The sequence below is a fragment of the Varanus komodoensis genome, unplaced genomic scaffold (genome assembly GCF_004798865.1).
Source record: "Varanus komodoensis strain SLA01 unplaced genomic scaffold, ASM479886v1 scaffold30, whole genome shotgun sequence".
Taxonomy (NCBI): domain Eukaryota; kingdom Metazoa; phylum Chordata; class Lepidosauria; order Squamata; family Varanidae; genus Varanus; species Varanus komodoensis.
The window spans coordinates 3,551,374-3,566,935 of NW_025335762.1; the positions used below are offsets into that span (position 1 = coordinate 3,551,374).

Below are 15,562 nucleotides of genomic sequence, written 5' to 3' on the forward strand. Positions count from 1 at the left end.
TCACTGTTACAGCAATACGACAGTGGAACCAGCTACCTGGAGAGGTGGTGGGCTCTCCACACTGGAGACATTCAAGGCGAAACTGGACAGCCATCTGAGTGGAGTGGTGTAACATGGTGTCCTGCAACAGCCAGGGGTTGGACTCAATGGCCTTCATGGCCCCTTCCAACTCTACCATTCTATGATTCCATGAACCAGTAGGGCTGTTTAGCTGGGAGGAGCTCTGCCCTACGACTCCACTGTCCATGGCCTCTTGCTGAGGTAAGGCTAAAAGAGTCTCTATGTTCTCTCTTGCATCTGATGCGCCTGGCTTAGCTGGCTTTTAGCCCCCATGGGCTTCATCTCCCGCTGCCCACACCCCTGCATCTTTCTGCCTCAGCCTTTTCCCCGAGATCAAATGCCTCCACCTCTCATCCATGCATCCCTTTACCCTTGGGAGACAGGGCCCGACCCTACACCATTCCGCACAATACGTGCGTTTTATCCTGGGCTGGAGCAAAAACGCATTTCTCCGTCCCCAGAACTGCTTGAAGGGGCCTGCTTTGGGTCATCGCCCCGCTTAGCAAAGAACTGGTTGTTAAACGGCGGTCTTCCACGTGAAGCTCTTCTGCCAGGCCTCGAGCCGGCTGCTGCACGCCGCCCCCCTTCTGCCCCTCGCCACGCTCGCGGGAGCGCGCCTCGCCCGCCTCGCCTGGCGCGCTCGCCGGCGCCCCCGCGGCCTCGCCAGCCTCCGCGGGCCGGGAAGCGAGCGCCAGGCCTCGCTCCTCCCCGCGCCCGGGATTGCCCAGGGATTTGCTGGCAGCGCTGTAAGTCAGCGCGGCGCCTTTCCACGATTTGCGGCGCGCCAGGCCGCGGGGCGAGGCGGCCCGTGCCAATCGCTCGCCAGGGCGCAGCGCGCCCGCGCCTCGCCATTGGCCGCCGCTGGCCCGGCGGGGCCGCGCCGGCGGGCGGGGGGCGTGACTTTAAGAAGTGAACTTTCTGCCCCCGCCCGCCCTCTTTCCCTCCCACCTTCCCTTTCATTTTCTCCGCTCCCGCGGCTGCAGGACTTGTTGGCTCATGGAGCTGAGTTGCAACGTCGGGGGACGCGGCGGCGGCGGCGGCGGGCAGCCGGTAGCGGGGGCGGCGGCGGCGGCGGGCAGCCCTGCACCGTCAGGCGCGCCCGGGCTCCTGATGGATGGCGAGAGTCCCGGCAAGGAGGAGGACTACGAGAGCCTGCCGCTGAGCGCCTCTCTGGGCACCCACATGACGGCAGGGGCGGTGGCCGGCATCCTGGAGCACACGGTCATGTACCCCGTGGACTCCGTCAAGGTGAGAAGGGGGGCGGCGCGGGTCCCGGGCGCGGCGGGCGCGCGGGGGGGAGGGAGGCGCCCCGTCCTGTTGCGGAGCAGCCCCAGGACGCGATCGGCGGCGGGGCCGTCCTCCCCGCTGCGGGGACGGAGTCCCTCCCGTGATCGCCGGCGCACTGGACTGCCCGTGCAGCGCTGCGCAAAGGGGCTGCCCTCCGTTGTCTGGGTGGGGGGCGAAACCCGCCCCCGAGGCTGGCGGCTTTTCCCTTGCCCGAACAGCAGGCGCTTGTATCCGTCGGTTTCCCGAGGTAGCCGGCAGGCAGAGGGGCTGGTTGCTGTGCGTTTCCCCGCCCCAAAATCCAGCCAGGATTTAATGAATCGAGGGGAACGTTGCTGGCGGTTTTTCTTTCGCAAGAGCGCAAAAACTCCCGGGTTGTCAAAAAACATTAAAGCGACCCCCCAGCCGCCGGCGAACCAACCAGTCCCCCGCAAAGGAAACAAGATCAAACCCACAACAACCAGGCGCCGCAGCGTTTTACCGCACGGTGGCCAGCCGGGGCTCACGGTTGCAAAACCGCGGTTTTTGGAAGTTCCCAGTTCGGAGGTGACACGACTTTTGAGAAATGCGTGAGCCTCCCCACTGAATAAGCCAAATGTTATGATTTGTCACACTGTGCCCTTTTCCGTTGGCACCTCGTGTCTTCGGTATCCCTGCGAACGATCCAGCAGAACCCCCTCCCGTGCGCATGCATTCATTCGCAACAATTCTGTCTGTATTGGCTTTATGTTTTCATTTGCTAAGAGGACATGCTTCAATATTGTGGCTCAAGACGGTGCTGCAAGGGTTAATTGTGGGATGGGGTTCGATTGTGTAGCCTGCAGCCCAGAGCATGTTTGCACAGGAAAATGTGGAACAACTTCCGGCATTCCCCAGATAGTATGTTTTGGCAGGGGGCACCTTTCAGCAAGTGTGTGCTCATCTGTGCTTTTGTCTGCTTGAATGAGAAGGGAAGGATGCTAAAAGACAACTTGTTTTCTCTTCTTGCTCTCATGAGCACTAGAATCTTCATTCCTTCTTACTGTTGGTGGTGGGCATTCCTAATGCCTATGATAATGATAGTGCCTTATATGTTGCTGATAAGTGGATAGTTGATGGGTTTTTTTAAAAGTAATTCTACATTTGGAATGAAAGCCTACAGCAGCCTTCCTCAATTGGTTCCAGTCAAATGCATGACCAATAGTTGGGAATGCTAGGAATTGTAGTCCAAAACATCTGGAGGCTGCCACATTGGGTAAGATTAGAGTAAGGTCTCTTCTTCCTCTATCTATGATAGTTATTATTATCATTAATTTCATTTTTGTATCTCCCTGTAGCCAGAGCTTTTTGGGTGGTTTACAAGAAGGTATTAAAAAAGCCGCTGTTGTCTCCCTGCTTCGCATTCACAAGAAAGTGCATTCTTTCTAGTTCAGCCAATATGGCAGCATAGAGTTGTCCTGGAATACAGCGTCCTCCACCTAATCACTGTGCTGGCTGGAGCTGATCACTTCTGGAAGGTGCCAGATTGGTGTGGGTTGTAGATCGAATTCAAGGCTAGCCAGATGGGTGACTTCCAGGAATTTTGACCACAGTTTGCATTAGCTCCAGCTGCATCGCCAATGGTCAGGGATGATGGGAACTATATTCAAAAACATCTGGAGGACAACATTGTTCTTTACTGTCCAAGGTCAAGCAATGGCATTTCTTACCATGTTAATTTCTCTTCCTGGAAGTATTCCACATAGGATGTTTCATGCATTCGATGCTACACCTTATTCCATCTTGCTCTGGAAGAGGTCACCTAGATCCCTGGATGAATTGGCTGATTTCTTGACATACACACTTACTTGGTTTTAATACAGTGTTCGCTTCAATTCTTCTTGCTCTGTTTGTGGGTCTGCTTTCCAGGACAGCGTGCCTAGGATTATCAATTAACCACCCACCCTAGCACAGTCCTGTTAACATTTGACATGGCATTTCATGCCCACTGGGTTGGGGGCAACCTCATAGTAAGAATACACCAGGTAAATGGGGAGAGGCACACAAGCAAACAGTCCCGTAGAGTAACTCCCAGGATTGCTGTGCTTTGCCATGACTGCATAGAATATAATGGGCTGGGCTTGGTAGTGCAGGAAAATCCCTTTGGATTTCATTTCACTTGCCTGTTGGAACTTTTGCACCGCCGCTTTCTGTCACTTGGCTTGGCTGCAAAAGCCACCGGGCGGCAGGTTGCACCAAGTCTTGTTATGTCATGTCTGGTGCTACAGCTTTCATTTAAAAATGTGGCCAACTCTTTCCCATATGTGTTGTGGAGTACACCCTGGCCTGTGGTAGAAATGAATGTGTTAACTCAGGAGAAGTGCAGGAACTCAAGACGGACGGAAGCAAGGGGAAGTTGTGCCGTTCCTCGCTCTCGTCGTGCCTTGAGACTCCAGTCGCATTAGGTTCAGTCTTGACTTCCAAGGGTTCTTTCATAGCGTTGCTGAACTGGAGCGTTTTTATGTTCTCTTCCAAGGTAGCTGCAGAGGCATGAATGCCTACGAGCATAAGAAAAGCCGTGCTGGATCAGATGAGTGGTCTGTCCAGTCCATCTCTTCTTGAGGATGGACTGGACCCAGGATCCCTGAAGCAGGTTGGGTGCAAGACCTTCCCGTGCTTCTCTGCAAAGGACGCATGCAGACACGCTGCTTCTGATAAAGGAGGTGGACGGGCGGCATCCAGTGAGACCTGCCTTGCCCATGAATTTGTCCAGGCCCCCTTTAGTACCAGGAGCTGTCAGCCCGCTCTAGCTGCATGCAGCTGCAGGCATGTCCCAGGCAGGCTGGGGAAGGGTGGTGCCCACGGCCAGGAGTTATGCAAGGTATTGAATTGCCTACCTGCTGTTGAAAGATGTGCGCCTAGCATCTTTCTAGTTGATGCTTATAGGCGGTATTGTGGGGAGGGGAGATTGTTTGGGGTAGAGACAGAGCAGGGAAAAAGAAGGGGAAGCATTTACTGGGGTTACTTTGCCGGTGGTGTAGCAAATGCGCAGCTGCAGTGCTTTGGGGGTCAAAGTCAGCCTTGCCTTGTCCGAGTGCCCCTTCTCCTCTTGCAAGCCCTGGCTGTTTGCCTCTCGAAAGTGACAAGTTAATAAGCAAGCTTACGCAACCAGCTAATGAACCTGTTGGACCCCTTTGTAGGGTGGATTTAACAGTGTGCGGTGAGGGAGGCCTTGATGGGGAAGCGGTAATGCTAGTTTAAGCGGATGTCAGACCTGTCTCTCCCAGAGTTGGGGTAGGATTAATTGGGTGTGGGGAGCCCTCAAAGGATGTGCATGAGGTTGTAGGGCCTGCTCTAAATTGAAGGTGGAGGTTTAAGGAGAAAAGCGGCTCTTCTGCATATTGTCTCAGTTAATGAAGGGTATCTGTGAGCATGTACAGTGTGCCCTTGTCTTTCAGTGCAACCTGGATTGTAGCAGAGTTCATATATTGAGGCACCCATTTGGACCTGGACTTTTCCTAAACTTTGAGGAAATGGAGCCTGTATCCACATCCACTAATAGTCTTGGATAGCAGTGGTTGTTTTTTCTGAACCATCACTAAACCTGGTGAAATGCTGTAGCTGATGATTCTGCAGCACGTTCTCTCATGCACACAGACCCAGGGCACTCACCGAACGGGAGACAAAATACTCTCATTTCTTCTTAGCCTGAAGTAGTGCAAGCTTTAAATACCCAAACAAACGTGATTGCAACATTCCCAACTGTAAATCATTTTGGATGTTGGAGAACATTAACAAATATGCAGGTAATGCACCTCTTCGCAAAAATTAACATTAAATGGTTCTGCTAGTTTGCTTTAGCAGTGGCTACTAAGAAGTGAATGCCAGCGGGAGGTTTTTGCCCTCTTGCATTTTGCACCCCACGAAGCTTAATAGACCTGGCAAGGTTAATGACAGGAGTCTGCAAACTTTGGCTTGCTGATATCTATAATTGCTATTGATCCTTCCTCTTTCCCAAGCCTTTTGTGTATACCAGAGAATTTGGAAAGTCTTCCACAATTTGCTTGGGTCTGTTGCACTCTGAGGAAGCAGATTGCTGCTCCATAACCCAGTGTGATGGGTGATTTTTCTCTGCAGAGTGAAGTAATACAGTGGAGTGTCTTGAGTTACACCAGGTGGGAATCTCACTGACAAGTCTGGGGAAGCCCGATAAAGACTGAGGCAGCATTTGGATATTGCGATAAACTGGAAATCAACCAGTCTCCCTTCTCCCTCTTCTCTTTTGTCTGCATGGAGGAAGTCAGACATTCACTTTCACTTTTTTTTAATATATATTTTATTAAAATTTTTAAACTAAGACTTAAAAAAAATCAAACATCACAAACATTAACATTGGATTCACTGGGTCAACCTCCTACTACATATTTTTTAACATTCTAATATCAAATTCCAGTTAGTATATCATGGTTTGAAAAACATCTCTAAATTTACGCCAAGTCCCGTTTCTCCAGCCAATTATAGAAAGAGTCCCAAGTTCGATAGAAATCAGTATCCTCTTTCTCCTTCAACAATAAAGTTAGTCTATCCATTTCTGCACAGTCCAAGATCTTTCTTGGAATCAATCTGTTGGTGGGCAGCTCCTCACTTTTCCAATATTGAGCAAATGCAATCCTCGCCGCTGTAATTAGATGCAGCATCAAATAGATTTCCTGTCTGTTAACATCTTCCGGTATAATGCCTAACAAGAAAACTTCAGGTTTAAAAGCAAAGGGTTTTTGTAATATTTCCTCCATCCATCCATGTATTTTAATCCAGTACTTTTTTTGCGTTGTCACAAGTCCTCCACATATGATAAAAAGTACCCACTTTATGTTTACATTTCCAACATCTATTTGACATATTTGGAAACATCTTAGCTAGTTGACTTGGTGACAAATACCATCTATGGAACATTTTATATAAGTTTTCTTTATACGAAGTTGCTAAAGTTATTCACTTCCACTTTTGATTAACCGTAGCATATTGTGTCAGCCAGACTTCATATATTATTATTTTTATTATTATTATAACATTTCTATGCCGCCCCTTGCCGAAACCTCGGGGCGGAATGCTTTATGAAGCTGGCTTGTTTAGACAAACCACAATTTAAGGTTCAGGTGATACACTAAAACATGGGTGATGTAAAATGGAAGCAGAAGCTTGTTCTCCCATCCCAGTGACCACTGTGCGTACACACCTGTTATTCTTATAATCTGTTGTGGTGTCCAAATGATATAGCCAACAAATGGGAAAGCATTAAAAAGGGCCCATGGTTTCTATGTAACATCTAGAAGGAAATTGTGATTTGTAAAGTGTGATAATGGATTTTTCCTCCACATTTTTACAGATAGCACACTTGAAATTGTTTCCTCTGTGATGAGAAGCAAGGAACATCGGTTGAAGAACCACAGCCAACTGGCTTATACATGACATAAACTTTCTTTAAGCCTTCTTTTTTACTTTTCCAACATGGTGATTAGGCAAGCTTAAAAGATTAGTTTGCCTGTGAAATGGGGTGGAGGAAGAGTTCCCTTAATATTTAGTTACAGTACAGATCCTTTCTCAATGCATTTGCAGATGTTGGTTGGTTAGAGCTGGGTGTCTGATGGATCCAAGAAAGATTTGCCGGCTCAGTAAAAACACTGAATCCAGTAAAGAGCTTTGTTGGTCAAGTGTTTGTAGAGCATTAACTTCATTCAGATAACTAAGATCATAGAATCATAAAATAGTAGAGTTGGAAGGAGCCAGAAGGCCATTGGGTCCAACCCTGTGCTGTTGCAGGACGCTAAGTTACACCATCCCATTTATGATAAATAGCTCGATAAATAAGATGATAAATTGTTTGAACTTAATGACTAGTTATAAAAGCAGACTAGTTAATATTGTTGTAAAGTGATCAAGTCAATGCTGAAGGGACTATTTCTACAACTCTCCTTTTCTGAAGCACGTGACTGCCCAGTTCTTCAAACACCATGGCTTAGTTCAGGGGTGGGCAACTTGTTGGTCAACACTTCTGGAAGGATGTCTCTTGCATCAGCCGCCGTCAGCATAACCAGTGTGGGAGCTGTGGCCTTGTTTTGCCCTGCAAGTTGCCCTCCCTCCCTGATTTACTGGAACATTTGACTTCTGTTTATTAATGGGCATGTCAACTCTTGCTGGTGTGGTATTTAATTCTGCTCCAGATGCTAACAATGTTAGATTCCTCAACTCTTTTTCTATTTTCTTTCTCCCCTTCCTACTTGGACTTCTCTCTGCCTTTGGGCAGTGATCTCTGTCTGCTCATCCCTTACTCTACACACCTGATGCTTCAAGTTTGTATCTCTTGAAGTGGCTTTATAATACAAACCTGTCTTCCCACGCTTGCCTTCTTCAAACTTGCTGCCCCTGCTGGTCTTTTGGACCGGGATGGCCAATGGGTCTGTGGCTGGAGTCAGTGGGTGCTCCTGTGCTACAAATCTGGAGGGGAACCCAGTTGGAGAAGGCTGTTCTGTCTGTCTGTCTGTCTGTCTGTCTCTCTGGCTGCAAAGTTTTCCCCTGACTGGAAATGCCAAGGGCCAAATTGTTCCCTTCCCTCACATGCAAAGCACGTGTTCTACCGCTGACCTAGAAACATTGGTAAAAGGTGAAGGTTTCTCTTGCACATGGGTGCCCGTTGTGTCCAACTCTGGGGGCAGTGCTCATCTCCATTACAAACTGAAGAGCCAGCATTGTCTGAGGGCACCTCAGTGGTCGTGTCGCTGTCTTCGATTCAGCTCGTGGCTGCATCTCGCCCAGTGCTGTCGACTCTGCTTGGCAGCGGTTCTGCAGGTTTTCATGTGGGATTCTTTCCTCCCCAAAGCTAGAACTTGGTGGCAAGATCATTCCATAATTTGGGGGGCCACCACAGAAAGGCCCTCCTCTTTTTTGCTGCCAAGTGAGTTTCCCTTGGAGGTGAAGGCCTCAGATATTTATTTTTGCGGGTGTATGTGTAAGATTCAGTTTTCCCACTGCAAGGGCTAACATGTCCCAAACAAGTGTGATCTGGAATCATGTGTGTTGTCAGCCAGCCAGGACTTTAGTCCCATTGCCATAATGTCACCAGTATTCACTGCACCTTAATTGAACTTTAAGAAACAAACAAAAAACTTTATATCCAGTCTTTTTGCAGTGCAGTCCATGGGACAGCTAATAAGAATATTTAAAATGTCAAAAAAGAGAAACAAAATTTTAAAATAAGTATGAAAGACTTCAATAAGTTAGCAGCGTGCAAACAAAAACAAAATATTGTCTATGTAAGACTATCCTAGCTCACTTAAGAATATCCTAGCTCATCCTCAAATAAAAGAGGGATCGTTTGGGGCTGTAAATGTTATACTAGCCTAACCTATTTTTGAGGATGAAATGGAAAGTAGGAATTTGGAAGCCACCTCACGTTCCTTGCAAGAGGAAGAAGGGCAGAATAGAAATACAATGTACTGGTAGTAGCAGTGGTAGTATTATGAGGATGATTATACTAATATCAACAACTGGTGGAATTGACTTCAGAGTAGTCAAGCATCAGATTTTGTGGATGGTGCCAAACTTAGTAGTAAAGGCTGAGCTTGCAGGCAACATCCCTGGGTCCTTGCGGCGTCCGAGCCTGTAGCACTAGTTTGTGTTTCCTTTGAAAAGCAAGGCACATGGAGGGCACCACCAGATTGTAAAAATGCAGATTTTGAAACATGCATATGCTCAGACTGGGCCAGCCCAGGTGCCACGTCAGTTTCATTATATGGGGCCTGTTCTTCAGGTCTGTAGGCAGGTCCCTTTCTGCGTGTGGATCTTGTCCAGCTGATGGAGGTCAGGAGACAGCAGATGGAGAAACTTGTTCTAGGCTGTAGTATTTCAAGCTGTACGTGGGACATTACCAGACAGAATGATGCTGTTGGATTTCGGGCAGTGTGCGGAGAAGGCCTTGCTGCCTATACATCAAAAATACCACACTGGGGAGGCAGGATGCATTCTTCTCCTTAGCATACTCATTTTACATGTGCAGCAAGATTCTCCTTGGTGGTGTATAAAATAATTATTTTATTTAACATTTATGTATTATATTTAGACCCTCTCTTTTTCCCTGGAAGGAACCCGAGTCAGCTTGCAGAACCCTCATCCCCCTTTCTGTTTTATTCTCACAACAACCCTGTGGGGTAGGTTAGGCCGAGAGCCAGTGATTGGCCCAAAGTCACCCTGGGAGCCTTGTGGCTGAGTGGGGACCTGAACCCAGGTCTCCTGGATCCCCATCCAGCACTACTGCACCAATGCTGTGGGGTGACCACTGCACTGGCTTTGTATAGATGCCCCGGTTGGTTGGAATGGCTGCTTTATCCAAGGAGCTTTAAAAAAAAACTCTCAGAGACGCAGTGCCTTTGCTGGCAGACAAACTATGATCACATTACGGTTTGACAACTGTTACTTTGTGGATTGGCATTTTGGCCTGAATTTAAGTGTGGAGGTGTGTTGTCTGTGTTTTACCACCTGGGTGTAAGAATAACTAACACTTTGACACAAGGAGCGTGACAGCCGGGCCGGCAATTTTTGTTTCCAGCATCAGAAAGTGGGCCTGCGGCCCTTTGATGCAAAAATCCATTCCCAGGTTTTGTTTAAGCTTGTACTTATCAGCACTCAGGTTGAGAAAGTGTTACAAACAAACACTTTTATTTCTTGTTTTCTTTTTCTTTTAAATATTTTCTTTCTTGAGGTAACAGTAACAATGAAGAACAAGTAAGACAAAAAACAAATGGAGAAATCATAGCCTGAAGCCTATATTAATCATTAGCAGCTCCCCTAATATGGGGAAAAAGAAGAAAAATAGAATGCCATTTCAAATGTATATATCAATATAAACAGTCCAGATGTCTAACTAAACATCCACCTTGCAATGACGGTGATAATAAATATGCTCAGATACAGCAAGAGCTGCATGATCTTCAGTTCCACTTTTGCTTTCTGTTTATTAATCCCACAGGTATTAAAATTGCTTGCAGATTCACTCTTGGCGCAGTTGTTGCAACAGCAAAATGCTTATGAGTAATGACTTTCCGACAAAAAGATGTCGCCACCCGCCACGTCTACATCGAATGCCTCATTTTTCCGGTATCAAGCATGCTTTCTTTGTTCTGCTGCTAAATGATTGGGAATCACAATCTCTTGTTAATCTCCCAGAGGTGGAGATGGATCAGTTTGTCCAAGGAGCGTCTCATTTTTTCATTCTTAGCACACATTGCCTCAAAAATTGTTTTTTTGTTTTTGTTTTTGGTAGAAGTTTTCCTTGAAGTTCATAAGGTTTTGGTGCACATCTCTCTGCGCTCGCTTCGTGTTTCCTGCAAGTGGTTATCCTGGTGTGATGCAGACCAGAACATGATTTTCTCTAATGCATGCTCTATTTTTGAACAAGGAATTCTACTGCAAAATTAGGAAAACTGGGAATTTTGAAGGGCAACCGGGTTTTCGTTGGGATGGCATTTTGAAAGGGTGAAAATTAGGCAAACTTGCATTAAAATTGGAGCTCTCCACCCTGTAATCCCTACTCAGAGATTTTACCAGCAGATCCCAGACTCCCTCCTTCGCGTCCCCTGCATAAAAGTAGCAATTAACATTGTTTGGTGCGTGGCTTCGGTTGGGTCATCCGTGTGGGAGGCATTAGCTTCCAGGGACCTGTGTGTCAGGCAGGCATAGCACTGGTGGCGCGGTCACATTGCGGCTGCTGAAGGCCGTGTCTCAGTGACATGCTGGGTACATGGCATGCTGCTTGGGTGCTTTTTGTCTGGCTTGCTTGGCTGCCCTACGTAAATGGGGGCTTCACCCGGCCCCTGATGGTTAAAGGTCCGTTGAAGGACTAGCGTGATACGCCAGGGCCTGGCCAAAGTGGGGAGAGCGTCTGGCTCTCCTTCCCAGGACTGTTCGCGTCATGCTGACTGGTGAGAGGGAGGAGTGTGCAGCCGCTTTCCTGGCCGTGCTGCTTTCATCCCGCAGGAGTGTCTTGGCCTACTTTTCTCGTGTGCCTTGGCAGAGTTGTGCACAACTGAAGTCTACCCAGAGTTGTTTCGCGCTCCCTATTAGCATTTCCTGTGGTTCTGGTAAAGGCAGGCATGCTTACTGCACATGATACAAACTAAACGCAAGCCAGTGGTGCGAATGACGTCCCGCCTGTGGCTTCCTTCCAAAGAATTCTGAGAAATGGAATGACCTTCCTATTTGGTAGAAGATGGTGACTGTCTTCCTAGGAGTAAGCTGCTAGATTTAGATAGGGACTGGACTGAATTTTGTTCATTTTGTATGTTGAGACTCCCAGACCAGGTTAGCACATACCATCCTGAGACTATTTGGTAGTGGACGGTATACAAAACCAACACTTTATTCTTTTATTTGACGTCAGGTGAAAACCTTTTAATTTTCCCACTATTTTAATCTCTACTTGGTTTCCACTGGGGTTTTTATCTTGAGTTGCTGGATTCAATGCTTGTTTTGTTCATTTTATTTGCTCATTATTGTAAGCCATCCCGAGATGTCAGTGGTGGACGGGGTAGAAAAGTTTTAAATAAATGAAGCTTCTGTATGCAAACCAGAAAGCAAATTGCAAGTAGATGACCTGGTGGGCTGGAGAATGAAGGGTGCTGGTGGAAAGCATGGCTGGCTGGCTTGAGCAATAATCAGGAATCTTCCATACTGTAATGTATTGTTGCAGGACACCATTATTCTCTAGAGGCTCAGGGTTCAGGTCCCATCAGACCTTCATGAACTGCACATGCATTCTAGAACGTTCTCCAGAATCTGCAGCAGTGTAGCAGATGTCTGTGAAACAGGACATTCAAAGATCGCTGCCATAGTCAAAATGCATATTGTTTTCTTTAAACCCAACCCATCTAATACTGTGGGAGCAAGAGACCTATTGTTCCCCTCTGTAATCTCTTTGTGATGTTGAACAAGCGGATTATGGTAAACCTTGAGCATATTCTTAGAACTGTGTCTGGATTGCATAGACAGAACCTCTTAGAAATTTCCTGGTGCATATATGTGGGACTTTCCCCTTTCTTGAAAAATCTGAAAAGGATAGTTGGAAACTGAAAACAGAGTATGTGTTTCCTTCTCTTGGCCTTCCCTTGGTATTAAGTAACTTGCAGTTGTAGAGGCAAAAGTCCTAAATTGCATCAGAACTTTGCCTTGGCAGCCAGAAGGTGTATGAGCACTTCAAAGTAAATACAGCAAAGAACGATCATTCATTCATCCAGGGCAACAGTTGACATTGAAACTTGTTGCATTGCATCATAGCACAACTGATTAAAAGTCCACCGTCCTCAGTCTTGCTCTGTGGCCTAAGAACAGAGATACAGTCAGTTTATATTTGCTCTCTCTCGCATTTGCGTCTATTCAGCCATAAGCCCCGTTCAACCCATCTTTTGCATCACTGTGCAATAAAGGACCTCCTTCCTAAGAACGATTGCATTTACCAATTTGCCATGTGAAATAGTCCAAAAAGCACATTTTGGCATGCAACTTCCTTATAGTGCAAGGATTTTTGTATGCAACTTAAGAGCTGAGAACGGCACCACAGAATTCAGAGGAGTGCAAAATCAAAGCATAACTTTGTTCTGATCCATGTATTTGTCCAGAAAGTGTGAATTAGTTTGTTTTGCCTAAAAATGTGGACTAAACATCATTTTCCAGCATTTGTACTTACATAGAGGAGTTATGAAATTCCTCACATCCAAATTTCTCTCAGATACAAGGGTTCTGACTTTACTGACCTTTGCTGCACTTTCTCGTTTACTTTCTTCCCTGTTATAAGTTACTGGTGCTCAGAAATGTATGATATACACACTTCGGAGCCCCAGTACAGATTACTGATGCGTTCAATTGTACACAGGTAACTAGAAAGGAGCGGGGAATAGAACTCAAGCTGCTTCCCTGCTTTCCATATTTGAACTTTTATTGTCTCTCTTTTCTTCCTCCCTGCTTAAGCCAGGAAATCCTGGGTGAAGGATGGTATTTTGGGCATGGAGAGAGTCATTTTTGGGGGTGACTTGGAGGATGGGATTTGCTTGTGATCTGTTTGCTGCAGTTTGGGTCTGGTACAGAACTTGCTGCCCAGTTGAACTTCTTAATAATCTTGGGTTTGGCCTTCCCCTGTACTGTGTGGCTTAACATGGCCAGTTGCAGGTTATTTCAGCCCTAGGTATCTTTAAAGGCCTCTTTTGCTTGTGTACCTCCCCAAAAAGAGGTGAGGAAGATCTCAAGAAAGAGAGCCTTTTGGTTCTGGTAGCCTGTTTGCAAAGTATCTTTTCCAGGGAGGCTCGCTTAGTACCGATATCACTGTTTTGCTGCCAGGCATAAACCCTTTTATTCATTCAGGCTTTTAACATTCTGAGTCACATGATCTTTGTAGTGCTTTAGCTGACTTTATCTGCCACTTTGGCTTTCACTGATTTGTATTATGTTGTACATCTCAATTGGTATATTGTCACATATCAGCCTTCAACCATTGGTCCAATCCTTCTCTTCTAGCCTCCTTGGCTTTTGGCTGGCTTGGGGGGATGGGAGGTCCATCCTCAGCCCCATTCCCACTTCCTGCAGACTTCTTGGTAGCAGGAAGTATGTTTTACTAGCCTGGGGCAAATGCGCATTGCTTGCCTAATCTACCTCACAGGGTTGTTGTGAGGATAAATTTGAGTGGAGGAAGAGGATTATGTAAGCTGCCTTGAGTTCTTGAAGAAGAGGTGGGATATAAACAGAATAAATGATAAATACAAATATCACACTGTATTATATTATATAATATAAAATATGCTTGATATTATAATATTAAGTATCATAAAAAATGTTGTGCACTATTCCTCGTTCAAGGAACCCAGGATAGATAGCATGTGCCTTCATTTTATCCTCACAAGAACCTGTGAGGTAGGCTAGGCTGAGAGACAGTGGCTAGTCCAAAGCCATCCATTGAGCCACATGGCCAAGCGGGGAATAGAACCCGGGTTTCCAGAGTCCCAGTCCAGTACTCTAACTGCTGTGCCACACTGGCTGCTACTAGCCTTTTTTCCAGTTGCTGACCTTTATTTTATTTATTTATTAAAACATTTCTATGCCGCCCCTTGCCGAAGCCTCGGGGCAGCTCACAGCACAGAATAAAATACAATAAAATACAAATACTGCCCTTTGTGGGCAGACCTACAAGGCTGCCATAAATCACCCTGGCATTCTGATAGTCAGGGGCTGCAAATTATTATTTTATGCAGTTAAAATATTTATCTGTGGATTGAGTGGCAGAGACTCCTTTGGCCTGCTTGGGGGCTCCTGAAATGACTTTTCAACGTGGCTGCTTCTCAAGAGTAAGTACTCTTCATGGTTAGTGTATCAGCACATACCTTGCTGGTATAGATACTGTGCTGTTTTTTGAAGAGAGAATTTCATGATTTAAACTCTGATTTGTAGAGCACCATTTAAATCATGGTGTAGGTGATGGTATTCACTGGTATAAGTGGTGTTTCATAAAGCAGAAGCAAGTGTCAGATGCAAGTCTCCCCTGCAGAGCTTGGAATCTTAAATTTCAGCTGCTGGCAGAGAGGCATGAACTGTGTTGATGTTGCCCTGGCACAAGGGACTTTCAGTTTCTCCTACATAAGCCCAGTGGAACCGATGGACAGGGCTTCCTTAAATTGTGCAATTAAAGAAACTCTGTATTTTCTGACTCAGCCTGCCTTTCCCTTCCCGTTTCCAAAGTCCTGGGTAATTTTGCTTCTCTTCCTCTTAAAGTTTAACCTGCAAGATGGCTGCGCGTAATGTGCTGACTAACCTTTGCTCACAGGCCTCTTAATTCCCGTGAATGCTGTCTTGGAAGGAGGAGAGCAGATGGTTAGCAATACTGGACTCCTGCCTTGCCAAGGCTAACTTCAGCTGGAATTCCGCAGGGCCTGCTTTCGTCTGGCTTTTTCTTCTTGCAGGGTCGTGGCTCTGGGGATGAGCACTCTGGAGCTTTTGGTATGCTGTGCTTTGCTTCGGAAAGACTTTCTTCTAATATGACCTGGTTGCTCAGTGGTGTGATGTTCAGTGCTATGCCATAGCTTCTGTGTAGCCTAATCTCAGAAGGGTCAGGCCTAGTTGAAATCTGGATGGGTGGCTTAAAATGTCGTGAGCCACCCAGAAAGCGCCGACTATAGGCAGTATAGAAATGTAAAATAATAGTGATAATAATATTCCCATTGGGCTT

At 46.5% G+C, this 15,562-nt stretch overlaps 1 protein-coding gene across 3 annotated transcripts in view; it reads left to right on the forward strand.

Moving 5' to 3' along the window:
• Positions 1-1,014: 1,014 nt before the first annotated feature.
• Positions 1,015-15,562, forward strand: part of SLC25A37 (solute carrier family 25 member 37) — a 43,856-nt gene continuing 29,308 nt past the window's right edge. The window contains exon 1 of one of the 3 annotated variants that reach the window (XM_044437281.1): positions 1,015-1,308. In XM_044437281.1, coding sequence (XP_044293216.1) covers positions 1,057-1,308 — 252 coding nt within the window. In that variant the 5' untranslated portion in view covers positions 1,015-1,056. Of the gene's footprint in view, positions 1,309-10,330; positions 10,453-15,562 lie in introns of those variants that run through there. The other 2 variants (XM_044437286.1, XM_044437282.1) reach the window with 2 other exon arrangements.